General features: G+C 41.4%; 1 protein-coding gene across 3 annotated transcripts in view; it reads right to left on the bottom strand.

Moving 5' to 3' along the window:
• usp15 (ubiquitin specific peptidase 15) overlaps nucleotides 1-11,473 on the bottom strand; it is a 40,909-nt gene extending 29,436 nt beyond the window's left edge. For all 3 annotated transcript variants that reach the window (XM_026210092.1, XM_026210091.1, XM_026210090.1), the window contains exons 1-3: nucleotides 11,336-11,473; nucleotides 10,901-11,028; nucleotides 3,461-3,591 (exon numbers count right to left, since the gene is read on the bottom strand). In XM_026210092.1, coding sequence (XP_026065877.1) covers nucleotides 3,461-3,591; nucleotides 10,901-11,028; nucleotides 11,336-11,424 — 348 coding nt within the window. In that variant the 5' untranslated portion in view covers nucleotides 11,425-11,473. The remainder of the gene's footprint in view (nucleotides 1-3,460; nucleotides 3,592-10,900; nucleotides 11,029-11,335) is intronic.
• Nucleotides 11,474-13,471: the final 1,998 nt, after the last annotated feature.

Here is a 13,471-nt window from a genome sequence, read left to right on the forward strand (position 1 = left end):
ACAATCTATCACAGATTACAGACCACCTAACTCTGTGCCCCCCTCCAGCTCTGCCTCCCTCCCAGACGAGCTCAATCACTTTTATGCTTGTTTTGATCCAAATAATAATAAGATGATCTCACTCAAGGCTGAGCATCAACCCAGTGAACTGCCTCTCACACTCTCCACATCAGATGTTTACCATACACTACGTAAGCTGAATGCACGGAAAGCAGCTGTCCCTGACGGAGTACCTGGTCGTGTGTTTAAAGCATGTGCAGAGCAGCTGGCTGAGGTCTTCACTCACATTTTCAATCTGTCCCTGACCCAAACTACTGTCCCCACTTGCTTCAAAACCTCCACCATCGTACCAGTACTAAAGCACTCCACTGCTTCGGTCCCTAATGACTTCCGTCCTGTTGCATTGACCCCCATCACTGCCAAGTGATTTGAGAAACTGGTTGCCATTCCAAGTTGATTGATTATTACTCTTTACAGTGCGTGGAAGGATGCGCTGTGATTGGTTATTAATCTTTACAGTGCGTGGAAGGGTGCGCTGTCATTGGTTATTAATCTTTACAGTGTGTGGAATGGTGCGCTGTCATTGGTTATTAATCTTTACAGTGCGTGGAAGGATGCGCTGTGATTGGTTATTAATCTTTACAGTGCGTGGAAGGGTGCGCTGTCATTGGTTATTAATCTTTACAGTGCGTGGAAGGGTGCGCTGTCATTGGTTATTAATCTTTACAGTGTGTGGAATGGTGCGCTGTCATTGGTTATTAATCTGTACAGTGCGTGGAAGGATGCGCTGTGATTGGTTATTAATCTTTACAGTGCGTGGGAGGGTGCGCTGTAATTGGTTATTACTCTTTACAGTGCGTGGAATGGTGCGCTGTCATTGGTTATTACTCTTTACAGTGCGTGGAAGGGTGCGCTGTGATTGGTTATTACTCTTTACAGTGCGTGGAAGGGTGCACTGTGATTGGTTATTACTCTTTACAGTGCGTGGAAGGGTGCGCTGTGATTGGTTATTACTCTTTACAGTGCGTAAAATGGTACGCTGTGATTGGTTATTACTCTTTACAGTGCGTGGAATGGTGCGCTGTCATTGGTTATTACTCTTTACAGTGCGTGGAAGGGTGCACTTGGATTGGTTATTAATCTTTACAGTGCGTGGAAGGATGCGCTGTGATTGGTTATTACTCTTTACAGTGCGTGGAAGGGTGCGCTGTGATTGGTTATTACTCTTTACAGTGCGTGGAAGGGTGCGCTGTGATTGGTTATTACTCTTTACAGTGCATGGAAGGATGCGCTGTGATTGGTTATTACTCTTTACAGTGCGTGGAAGGGTGCGCTGTGATTGGTTATTAATCTTTACAGTGCGTGGAAGGGTGCGCTGTCATTGGTTATTAATCTTTACAGTGTGTGGAATGGTGCGCTGTCATTGGTTATTAATCTTTACAGTGCGTGGAAGGATGCGCTGTGATTGGTTATTAATCTTTAATCTTTACAGTGCGTGGGAGGGTGCGCTGTAATTGGTTATTACTCTTTACAGTGCGTGGAAGGGTGCGCTGTGATTGGTTATTACTCTTTACAGTGCGTAAAATGGTGCACTGTGATTGGTTATTACTCTTTACAGTGCGTGGAATGGTGCGCTGTCATTGGTTATTACTCTTTACAGTGCGTGGAAGGGTGCACTTGGATTGGTTATTAATCTTTACAGTGCGTGGAAGGATGCGCTGTGATTGGTTATTACTCTTTACAGTGCGTGGAAGGGTGCGCTGTGATTGGTTATTACTCTTTACAGTGCGTGGAAGGGTGCACTTGGATTGGTTATTACTCTTTAAAGTGTGTGGAATAGTGCGCTATGATTGGTTATTACTCTTTACAGTGCGTGGAAGGGTGCGCTGTGATTGGTTATTACTCTTTACAGTGCGTAAAATGGTGTGCTGTGATTGGTTATTACTCTTTACAGTGCGTGGAATGGTGCGCTGTGATTGGTTATTACTCTTTACAGTGCGTGGAAGGGTGCACTTGGATTGGTTATTACTCTTTACAGTGCGTGGAAGGGTGCGCTGTGATTGGTTATTACTCTTTACAGTGCGTGGAAGGGTGCGCTGTGATTGGTTATTACTCTTTACAGTGCGTGGAAGGGTGCGCTGTGATTGGTTATTACTTTTTACAGTGCGTAAAATGGTGCGCTGTGATTGGTTATTACTCTTTACAGTGCGTGGAATGGTGCGCTGTCATTGGTTATTACTCTTTACAGTGCGTGGAAGGGTGCACTTGGATTGGTTATTAATCTTTACAGTGCGTGGAAGGATGCGCTGTGATTGGTTATTACTCTTTACAGTGCGTGGAAGGGTGCGCTGTGATTGGTTATTACTCTTTACAGTGCGTGGAAGGATGCGCTGTGATTGGTTATTACTCTTTACAGTGCGTGGAAGGGTGCGCTGTCATTGGTTATTAATCTCTACAGTGCGTGGAAGGGTGCGCTGTCATTGGTTATTAATCTTTACAGTGTGTGGAATGGTGCGCTGTCATTGGTTATTAATCTTTACAGTGCGTGGAAGGATGCGCTGTGATTGGTTATTAATCTTTACAGTGCGTGGGAGGGTGCGCTGTAATTGGTTGTTACTCTTTACAGTGCTTGGAAGGGTGCACTGTGATTGGTTATTACTCTTTACAGTGCGTGGAAGGGTGCACTGTGATTGGTTGTTACTCTTTAAAGTGCGTGGAAGGGTGCACTGTGATTGGTTATTACTCTTTAAAGTGTGTGGAAGGGTGCACTGTGATTGGTTATTACTCTTTAAAGTGTGTGGAATGGTGCGCTGTGATTGGTTATTACTCTTTACAGTGCGTGGAATGGTGCACTGTGATTGGTTGTTACTCTTTACAGTGCGTGGAAGGGTGCACTGTGATTGGTTGTTACTCTTTACAGTGCGTGGAAGGGTGCACTGTGATTGGTTTAGCGCAGTGGTTCTCATCTCCAGTCCTCAGGACCCACTGCTCTGCATATTGTGTATGTCTCCCTTATTTAACACACCTTATTCAGATCATCAGCTCGTTAGGATGGACTCCATGAACTGAAATGAGTGTGTCAGATAAGAGAGACATACACAATGTGTTAGAGCAGTGTGTCCCGAGGACTGGAGTTGAGAACCACTGGTTTAGCGGATATAATCGCAATCTGCAAAAAAGGGAGACTAACGCTTGTCACGGTTTGGAAAAAAGGGAAAAAACATGACCTAATAACTCTGCGAATATCGCATTTTGCATAACATTTTAAAGGGATTTTTCAATACCAACCAGACACAATACTGATTTTGGTTTTGGAACCAAACTCTTCAAATATACATTCATATAAAAACACCAATAAGGAGTTTTGACTTAATGTGCAGTGCTCATGTTTAATCAATGGATTGTGTAAGATCTATTGGTTGATCTTGTGTGTGTGTGTGTGTGTGTTCAGCTGCAGCACCTTGCGGGCGATGGGCTCCTGTCCCGGGCTCAGACCGTACCAGCTCAGCAGCTTGTTCCAGCCGGCGGCCGGCAGCAGGATGTAGTCCAGCTCATCGATCAGGTGCTGCTTGAGTCCCAGCACGTCACCGTCTGCACACACACACAGGTGTCACACACACAAACAGGCGTCACACACACAGGCGTGTCACACACACAAACACTCACATGCACACACACTCACATACAGGTGCCACACACACACACTTCCTAAAAGAATTTGCAGATTTCCTCTCAGATCTTCTGGTTATGGTTGACGTTTACTGACCTAATAAACTCCTTTGGAGTCAAGCAAAATGTCACCGGGCCCACTCATCGTTTTAATCATACACTAGATTTAATTATATCTCATGGAATCGATCTTACTGCTATAGATATTGTACCTCAAAGTGATGATATTACAGACCATTTCCTTGTATCATGCATGCTGCGTATAACTGATATTAATTATATGTCGTAGCGATACCGTCTGGGCAGAACTATTGTTCCAGCCACCAAAGACAGATTCGCAAATAACCTGCCTGATCTATCTCAACTGCTATTTGTACCCAAAAATACACATGAATTAGACAAAATTACTGACAACATGGGCACTATTTTCTCTAATACATTAGAAACTGTTGCCCCGATCAAATTGAAAAAGGTTAGAGAAAAACGTACTGTACCATGGTATAACAGTAATACTCACTCTCTCAAGAAAGTAACTCGTAGCCTTGAACGCAAATGGAGAAAAACTAACTTAGAAGTTTTTAGAATTGCATGGAAAAACAGTATGTCCAGCTATAGACAGGCTCTAAAAACTGCTAGGACAGAGCATATACACAAACTCATTGAAAATAACCAAAACAATCCAAGGTTTTTTATTTAGCACAGTGGCTAAGTTAACAAATTACGAGACGCCACCTGATTCAAATATTCCACCAACGCTTAATAGTAATGACTTTATGAATTTCTTCACTGATAAAATAGATAACATTAGAAATACAATAGTGAATGTACAGTATTGTTCAAAATAATAGCAGTACAGTGTAACTAACCAGAATAATCAAGGTTTTTCGTATATTTTTTTATTGCTACGTGGCAAACAAGTTACCAGTAGGTTCAGTAGATTCTCAGAAAACAAATGAGACCCAGCATTCATGATATGCACGCTCTTAAGGCTGTGCAATTGGGCAATTAGTTGAATTAGTTGAAAGGGGTGTGTTCAAAAAAATAGCAGTGTGGCATTCAATCACTGAGGTCATCAATTTTGTGAAGAAACAGGTGTGAATCAGGTGGCCCCTATTTAAGGATGAAGCCAACACTTGTTGAACATGCATTTGAAAGCTGAGGAAAATGGGTCGTTCAAGACATTGTTCAGAAGAACAGCGTACTTTGATTAAAAAGTTGATTAGAGAGGGGAAAACCTATAAAGAGGTGCAAAAAATGATAGGCTGTTCAGCTAAAATGATCTCCAATGCCTTAAAATGGAGAGCAAAACCAGAGAGACGTGGAAGAAAACGGAAGACAACCATCAAAATGGATAGAAGAATAACCAGAATGGCAAAGGCTCAGCCAATGATCACCTCCAGGATGATCAAAGACAGTCTGGAGTTACCTGTAAGTACTGTGACAGTTAGAAGACGTCTGTGTGAAGCTAATCTATTTTCAAGAATCCCCCGCAAAGTCCCTCTGTTAAAAAAAAGGCATGTGCAGAAGAGGTTACAATTTGCCAAAGAACACATCAACTGGCCTAAAGAGAAATGGAGGAACATTTTGTGGACTGATGAGAGTAAAATTGTTCTTTTTGGGTCCAAGGGCCACAGGCAGTTTGTGAGACGACCCCCAAACTCTGAATTCAAGCCACAGTACACAGTGAAGACAGTGAAGCATGGAGGTGCAAGCATCATGATATGGGCATGTTTCTCCTACTATGGTGTTGGGCCTATTTATCGCATACCAGGGATCATGGATCAGTTTGCATATGTTAAAATACTTGAAGAGGTCATGTTGCCCTATGCTGAAGAGGACATGCCCTTGAAATGGTTGTTTCAACAAGACAATGACCCAAAACACACTAGTAAACGGGCAAAGTCTTGGTTCCAAACCAACAAAATTAATGTTATGGAGTGGCCAGCCCAATCTCCAGACCTTAATCCAATTGAGAACTTGTGGGGTGATATCAAAAATGCTGTTTCTGAAGCAAAACCAAGAAATGTGAATGAATTGTGGAATGTTGTTAAAGAATCATGGAGTGGAATAACAGCTGAGAGGTGCCACAAGTTGGTTGACTCCATGCCACACAGATGTCAAGCAGTTTTAAAAAACTGTGGTCATACAACTAAATATTAGTTTAGTGATTCACAGGATTGCTAAATCCCAGAAAAAAAAAAAGTTTGTACAAAATAGTTTTGAGTTTGAACAGTCAAAGGTAGACACTGCTATTTTTTTGAACACACCCCTTTCAACTAATTGCCCAATTGCACAGCCTTAAGAGCGTGCATATCATGAATGCTGGGTCTTGTTTGTTTTCTGACAATCTACTGAACCTACTGGTAACTTGTTTGCCACGTAGCAATAAAAAATATACTAAAAACCTTGATTATTCTGGTTAGTCACATTGTACTGCTATTATTTTGAACAATACTGTAGATTCTACAGCCTCTAACACTTCAGTTTCATCCATCGCACCCAAACATAAACTGCAGTGCTTTACAACCATAGGACAGGAAGAGCTAAATAAACTTATCACTGTATCTAAACCAACAACATGTTTATTAGATCCTGTACCCACTAAATTACTGAAAGAGCTGTTAGCTGTAGCCGAAGAACCGCTTCTCAATATCATTAACTCGTCGTTATCTTTAGGTCACGTCCCAAAACCATTCAAGCTGGTGGTTATTAAGCCTCTTATTAAGAAACCAAAACTAGATCCTAGTGTACTGGCAAATTATTTTAAAATTATTATTTTAAATTTATGCTGCGGCGCCCGGAGAGCAGTTGGGGGTTCGATGCCTTGCTCAAGGGCACCTAAGTCGTGGTATTGAAGGTGGAGAGAGAACTGTACATGCACTCCCCCCACCCACAATTCCTGCCGGCCCAAGACTAGAACCCACAACCCTTCGATTGGGAGTCCAACCCTCTAACCATTAGGCCACGACTTCCGGATGGAAGAGATGGTTTAGATCCTACCTGTCCGATCGCTACCATTTTGTTTACTTAAATGGGGAGTCATCTCATTTATCATCAGTAAAATATGGAGTGCCACAAGGATCCGTCCTAGGTCCCCTTCTATTTTCAATATACATGTTGCCCCTTGGTAATATTATTAGAAAATATGGAATTAGCTTCCACTGTTATGCTGATGATACTCAGCTATATATCTCAACGAGACCAGATGAAACTTCCCAATTATCTAAGCTAACAGAGTGTGTTAAAAATGGATTGGAGATTGGATGACAAAAAATTTTCTCCAATTAAATTCGGATAAGACAGAGATATTAATTATTGGACCAAAAAACACTACACAGAATCTTGTAGATTACAATCTGCAACTAGACGGATGTACTGTTACTTCCTCTACAGTCAGAAATCTGGGTGTTATATTAGACAGCAATTTGTCTTTTGAAAATCATATTTCCAATGTTACAAAAATTGCATTCTTCCATCTTAGAAACATTGCCAAGCTACGAAACATGTTATCTGTTTCTGATGCAGAAAAGCTAGTTCATGCATTCATGACCTCTAGACTGGACTATTGTAATGCACTTCTAGGTGGTTGTCCTGCTTCATCAATAAACAAGCTACAGGTCGTCCAAAATACAGCGGCTAGAGTCCTTACCAGGTCAAGAAAATATGATCATATTACCCCAATTTTACAGTCTCTGCACTGGCTACCTATTAAGTTCCGTATCAGTTACAAATTATCATTACTTACCTATAAGGCCCTAAATGGTTTAGCTCCTGCGTACCTAACTAGCCTTCTACCACGCTACAACCCATCACGCTCCCTAAGGTCACAAAACGCTGGACTTTTGGTCGTTCCTAGGATAGCAAAGTCCACTAAAGGAGGTAGAGCTTTCTCACATTTGGCTCCCAAACTCTGGAATAGCCTTCCTGATAATGTTCGGGGTTCAGACACACTCTCTCTGTTTAAATCGAGATTAAAAACACATCTCTTTCTCCAAGCATTCGAATAATGTATCTTTAATTGTGAGTGTAGTTGCATCTGATCAAATGTGCATTTTTTATTCATTAGCTTGGGTTAAACTAATTTTACTTTGTTGGATCAGCAGCTATGCTAATGATGTCTCTATGTGTTTCTCTGTTTCTGCTGGATCTTCATCCCGTGGTAACTAGGATTTACACAAGCTCCAGTCTGGATCCAGAACACCTGAGAAGAGATGATGCTGACCCTCAGAGGACCCCAGATGATGCTAACCCTGAATCAACAACAGAACTAACAAATATTGCTACAAGTGTGACTGCTTCATATAATAATTATTAATTAATAATATTAATAGTGTTCATCGTCTAGCTGACTACGACATATACATTTTTCTAAAAATCCTGTCAAACGTACACAAACTGACAGTCACCACTTATAAGCTACTACTAAATATTGTAGAGATGTAAATTTCTGTAAAGTTGCTTTGTAATAGGGCTGCACGTTTTCAAGTTTTTCATTAACCGTTAACCGAGGCCCTTAGCGGTTAATAATCGGTTAACCATAATGTGCGCCAGGGTTTCCGTTGTCCGGTCATTTCCAGACATTGGCAAAAAAAAAAAAAAAAAAAAAAAAATGTCCGACAAAATTTAATCTCTCCGGTCAAATTGTCCTATTAAAACTACCTAATAATCCCGCCCACTAACACAATCTGAATTTGAGAATAAGCCTAAAATGTATAAAGCAAATATACACCGACCTTTGGCTATGTTATAAAGGAACAGGCTCTAGTAATGGTTATGTAACTTTCCGTGTTTAGGCGAAGGTAACAAGCAGGCTCCGCGGCCGCCTCGCTAAGGCTATGATATGTTTGACAGGTACAATATTTGAAAATCGATAATTATTTTTTTTAATTACATTTATATCTGAATTTATGTCAACCTATAGACTTTCAAATATCAAAATGTCATGAATTAATATGTATTTGTGTACAAAATGACATATAAACATATTTTCCTATTATATTTTGCCTGGAAACGCTTCCAACAAGGCGTCGGTTCTATTTCTAGCATGCACGCGTCGAGCCGCGCGTCTCACGCAGGCAGTCGACAAGCTCTAACCTGTTAACATGGGAGCCGAATTAAAAACGGACACGCCACGCAGCTCAGATGCTTTCGCTCATCGCCACGCATCCAGTGTGTCCTGACCGGCCTAATGATGCCCGGGTGTTGGCTGTTGAGATTACAACAACGAGGTTGTACTTGAAGTATATCTAAGCACTGTATTGCAATACTTGCATTTTGCCCCGTCACTCTCAATTTTAAAGTGCTCCAACGCTGTACTTTTTTTGCCCGCTTCATATTAGAAAAATGACGACTTCTTGTGGACATTACAAATGTCTGGGAGCGCTCTGGCGGTCTCTGGTGGTGCAAAAATGTATTACAACTAAATTCAATGCACGCCATTGACGTCACTTAACTGATCAAAATGTTTCACTCGGTTACGCAATTTTTAACGGTTAATCGGTTAACCGGTTAACCATGGACACCCCTACTTTGTAACGATTTGTATTGTAAAAAGCGCTATACAAATAAACTTGAATTGAATACACACACGTCTGTCTCACACACACACACACACACACACAGGTGTCCGTCTCACACACACACAAACACAGGAGTCTGTCTCACACACACACACACACACACACACACACACACACACACTAGGGCTGGGCGATATATCTAACGATATGATCATGCGCATCTAATCAGTAAAGCTGCTTCCGTGATCACCGCTAAAATCTCCATCCATCACATAATTGGAGTGGCATTTAATAGACAGCAAAGGTGGGACTTTCAAGACACAAGCAAGTCTTCAAGTCATATCCAAGTCTTCAAAGGGTTAAAGTTAATGAGATAATTAAGTGACTAATTAAATGATGATTGTGCATTAATGATGAACACCTGCTGTTGTTGAGCATTACAGAGGATCAGATGTTGATGTTTTATTGGTTAAAGTGATCAGTGTTAGCTTTAGTGGGGCTCTTGACCCTTGACTGTCATGTTAGATCTCTTTATGTAGCATTGCGTGAGGTGCTGTGAAGCAGAGAGAAGAAATTAATCTGTATGTGATAGGTGGTCAGATTACAATCAAATTAACATTAGCTCTATTTAAGTTTAGCATAATCAACCCAGTAAAACTACACTATGGAAAAATAATTAAAGTGAATTTTAAATCTACTAAGTGCACACACAATTTGAAAAGCTATACGCTGTAGACACACACAGACATCAAGAACCAGCATATGACTCTCAACAGTGGTGACAATCAACAAGATGTTGCATGCTGGGTAACACCTTAGTAAAAACTCCCATCATGCACTGCAGTATGAAAAATTGTCACCACTGTTGAGGATCGTGTGATAAGTGTGTTTGTCTAAAAACCTGAACTGATTGTCTCCTTTTGTGTCTTTCAACATTGAAGCATTGTGATTTATTTTACTTCAGTTCAGTAATAGCTGAGTGTCAGTCTACTATCCAAAGATAAACACCATTTCATGATGTTCAGTCATCATGAGTTAGAAGCAGAAAGAGCATAAGATCATCTGTTACTGCAAGGTTCGACTCAACAATGCAGACATGTTTGTTGCGAAAACAATATTGCAATTGTTTTGAATCAAATTGGTTTGAGTTAGTAAAAGGGTGAAGACACTACCTAAAGCAAACCCTGACCACAATTATGGTGACATAGCGTTTTTTTTCTTTTACTTTTTTCAGTTGAAGGCTGTGGCTAAACTCAGTTGTAGTTCTTGTGTCTCTCTTTACTTCAGTGATGTTGATTGTTAACAGCAGAAGTTCATCACTAATGCACAATCATCATTTAATTAGTCACTTAATTATCTCAACTTTAACCCTTTGAGGACTTGGATATGACTTGAAGACTTGCTTGTGACTTGAAAGTCCCACCCCTGATAGACAGAGCCGTAGATCGCTGACAAGACACGCCATATCGCTCTCATTATCGAAGGCGATTCATCTGGGATAATGAACGCGATATGGCGTGGCTTGTCAGCGATCTACGGCTCTGTCTGTTAAATGCCACTCCAATTATAAGCAGGTGATGGAGATTTTAGCGATGACCACGGAAGCAGCTTTACTGCTTAGATGCGCATGATCATATCGTTAGATATATCGCCCAGCCCTAGCACACACACAGGTGTCTGACACACACACACACACACACACACACACACACCTGTGAGCAGGCCCGAGTTGTCCACGGGTCCGGGGTACACAGTCTGCTCGCCCATCTGGTATTTGTCCCAGCTGTCGAAGCCCACATACTTCTTCCATTGCTTGAACCAGCGACTGTCCACCAGATACCTGCGGGAGACCGGACGTGACGTCACTCACACACAAACACACACTCCTGACTGACTGAGAACATGACATTCACGTGGATCAGCTGTCATTCATCTGAACACGCGTTTACTGTGGCACTGCGGCAGAGACACGGTGAAGGGAGCGACGCTCTCACCGGCGTGTGTGTGATCTGTAATAATAATAACTATAATAATAATAATGACGATGATGTTGTTGTTGTGAGTGCGAGTGTCCGACCCGACCGTGACGCGGCTCTGACTGACTGTGACTGACGGACTGTGAGACTCTGAGGAGCGGCGCGTCTCACCAGGTGTCCGCTCTGCGCAGCGGCGTCTTCAGGAGCGTCGCGATCTCTCCTCTCTGCGTCTCCACATCCGCCGCGCCGCCTTCCGCCATCTTCACTCGCGCACTGCATGCTGGGAAGCGACGCTCGCGTCAGCACGCTACGCACGGCGCCGACCGCATGACGTCACGGCGCGCCTCTTCTTCTTCTTTAGAGTTTATCGGCAGCTTGCATCCATTATTGTTGCACTACCGCCATCTTCCGGATTTATTTTCCTTTAATATCCATTTACATCATATTCTTCTCATCAGACCTGATCTTGATAAAATTGTCCCTATTATTCCAACTTTTCCTAACTCTTCCATCATATTTTTCCTCTGTTCTTCATATTGTTTGCAACTCAACAACACATGCTCTATAGTTTCTGCAACCTGACAACAACCACAAAAACCAGTTGGGTGCTTTCTTATCATGTGTAATGTGCTATTCAGATCACTATGACATATCCTTAATCTTGTCATAACTATTTCTTCTTTTCTATTCCCTCCCCTATTCTTCACAACCCCTACTTTATTTTGAATAGCATACAAATGTCTCCCTTTAGTTTCCCTGTCCCACAGATTTTGCCATTCTCTAATGGCTTCTTTCCATACTACACGCTTTCCTTCAGACTTTGACAACTTAATCTTTACTTCAATATTCTCTTTTTTAACAGCTTGTTTAGCTAACTTGTCCACTCTCTCATTACCCACAATGCCAATATGAGCAGGAATCCACGTCAGTTGAATCTCATAGCATTTTTCCTTCATTCTTGTATACATTATCAATATTGAATACAGTAAATCCTGATGACTATTAGATATACCAGTCATGAGACTGTATAAAGCTGACACTGAATCACTTCCAATCAAAGCTTTCTTAATTTTGTTTTCCTCAATCTATTCTAATGCTATCATAAAAGCGTATAATTCAACTGCATACACACTCAGATCATTTGTTGCTCGTCTGCTTATCTCACCTCTTTGATTAAACATGTAAACTGCAGATCCAGTCTTTCCTGTTTCTGGATCCTTTGATCCACACGGCGCGCCTCGCTAATATAAGAATCCCATACAGAAACTGAATCGCTTTCTTATTATGTGAATCATAAATTAGTCTTAATATATCCAGACTTTTCTTTCAAGAACCAAAAACACTTTTAAGTTTAACAGAACGATTTGCAGTCATTGAAGCTTTACGGGATAAAATCCCCAATATTTTAAATAACCTACTAAATCTACAATATTAATAACAGATCCATCCTCAGTACTTGTGTGCTGTAGTCTAGTCTGGTATTATATGAAGTGTGTGTTTTATTTCAGAAGCGAGACTGGGCCGCATCATAACATACATCTAGACAGTGAGGTTTTGTTGTTGTTTTGTCTTTGCAATCAGTTTTATTAATATTTCAGTTAATGTCGGGGAAAGAAACTGAATTTCTGTGCTCATTTTATAAACCTCTTTAAGAAAGGAAAAGATCAGGAAGGGTTTTACAGAAGTCATCACCAGCAGGATTCATTAACCTTACTATGTGTGATAGCATTTAAAACTAAAAAGATCAAATTATTAAGTGACGTACAGACTCCTCATCATCGACTTCAACTGGAGACATACTTCAGAAAAAGAGGCTTCTGTTCATTCACCGTCCGAGTGGACACCATCGTTCATTGCAGAATAGCATCAGGCAAACAGTTAAAGCTGATGTGTATGCCTTCATCACTTTCATAGGGAACCAAATACTAGAGCGATGGTAGGGTGCTTCAAGAGCCAAGTCAAACACTGACATCTGTATGAAGCCGTCAGACAAGGGTAACACGCTGGTTAATTTAGACAAGAAAAGGAAAACTCAAAAGAAGCGAGACCCAGAAAAGTTCAGGAATGAGATGCAGGGAGCTGGTAATCAGTGGCACGCACAGGATTGTGGGAAACTGAGTCAATACTCAGGAGACAGAGCCCTCTGGTGGTGATCAGAGGGAGGCAACAGATTTCTGAGTTAACTCAATGATTGTGTCACACAACACTTGTGTGATGTTGCTCTCGTTGCTCATGTGATTGCTTTATAATTTGAGCTCCAACTAAGAGGGATAACGACAGAAATAGAGGAGATGCTCACCCATTATC

Source organism: Carassius auratus, chromosome 29, assembly GCF_003368295.1.
Source record: "Carassius auratus strain Wakin chromosome 29, ASM336829v1, whole genome shotgun sequence".
Taxonomy (NCBI): Eukaryota; Metazoa; Chordata; class Actinopteri; order Cypriniformes; family Cyprinidae; genus Carassius; species Carassius auratus.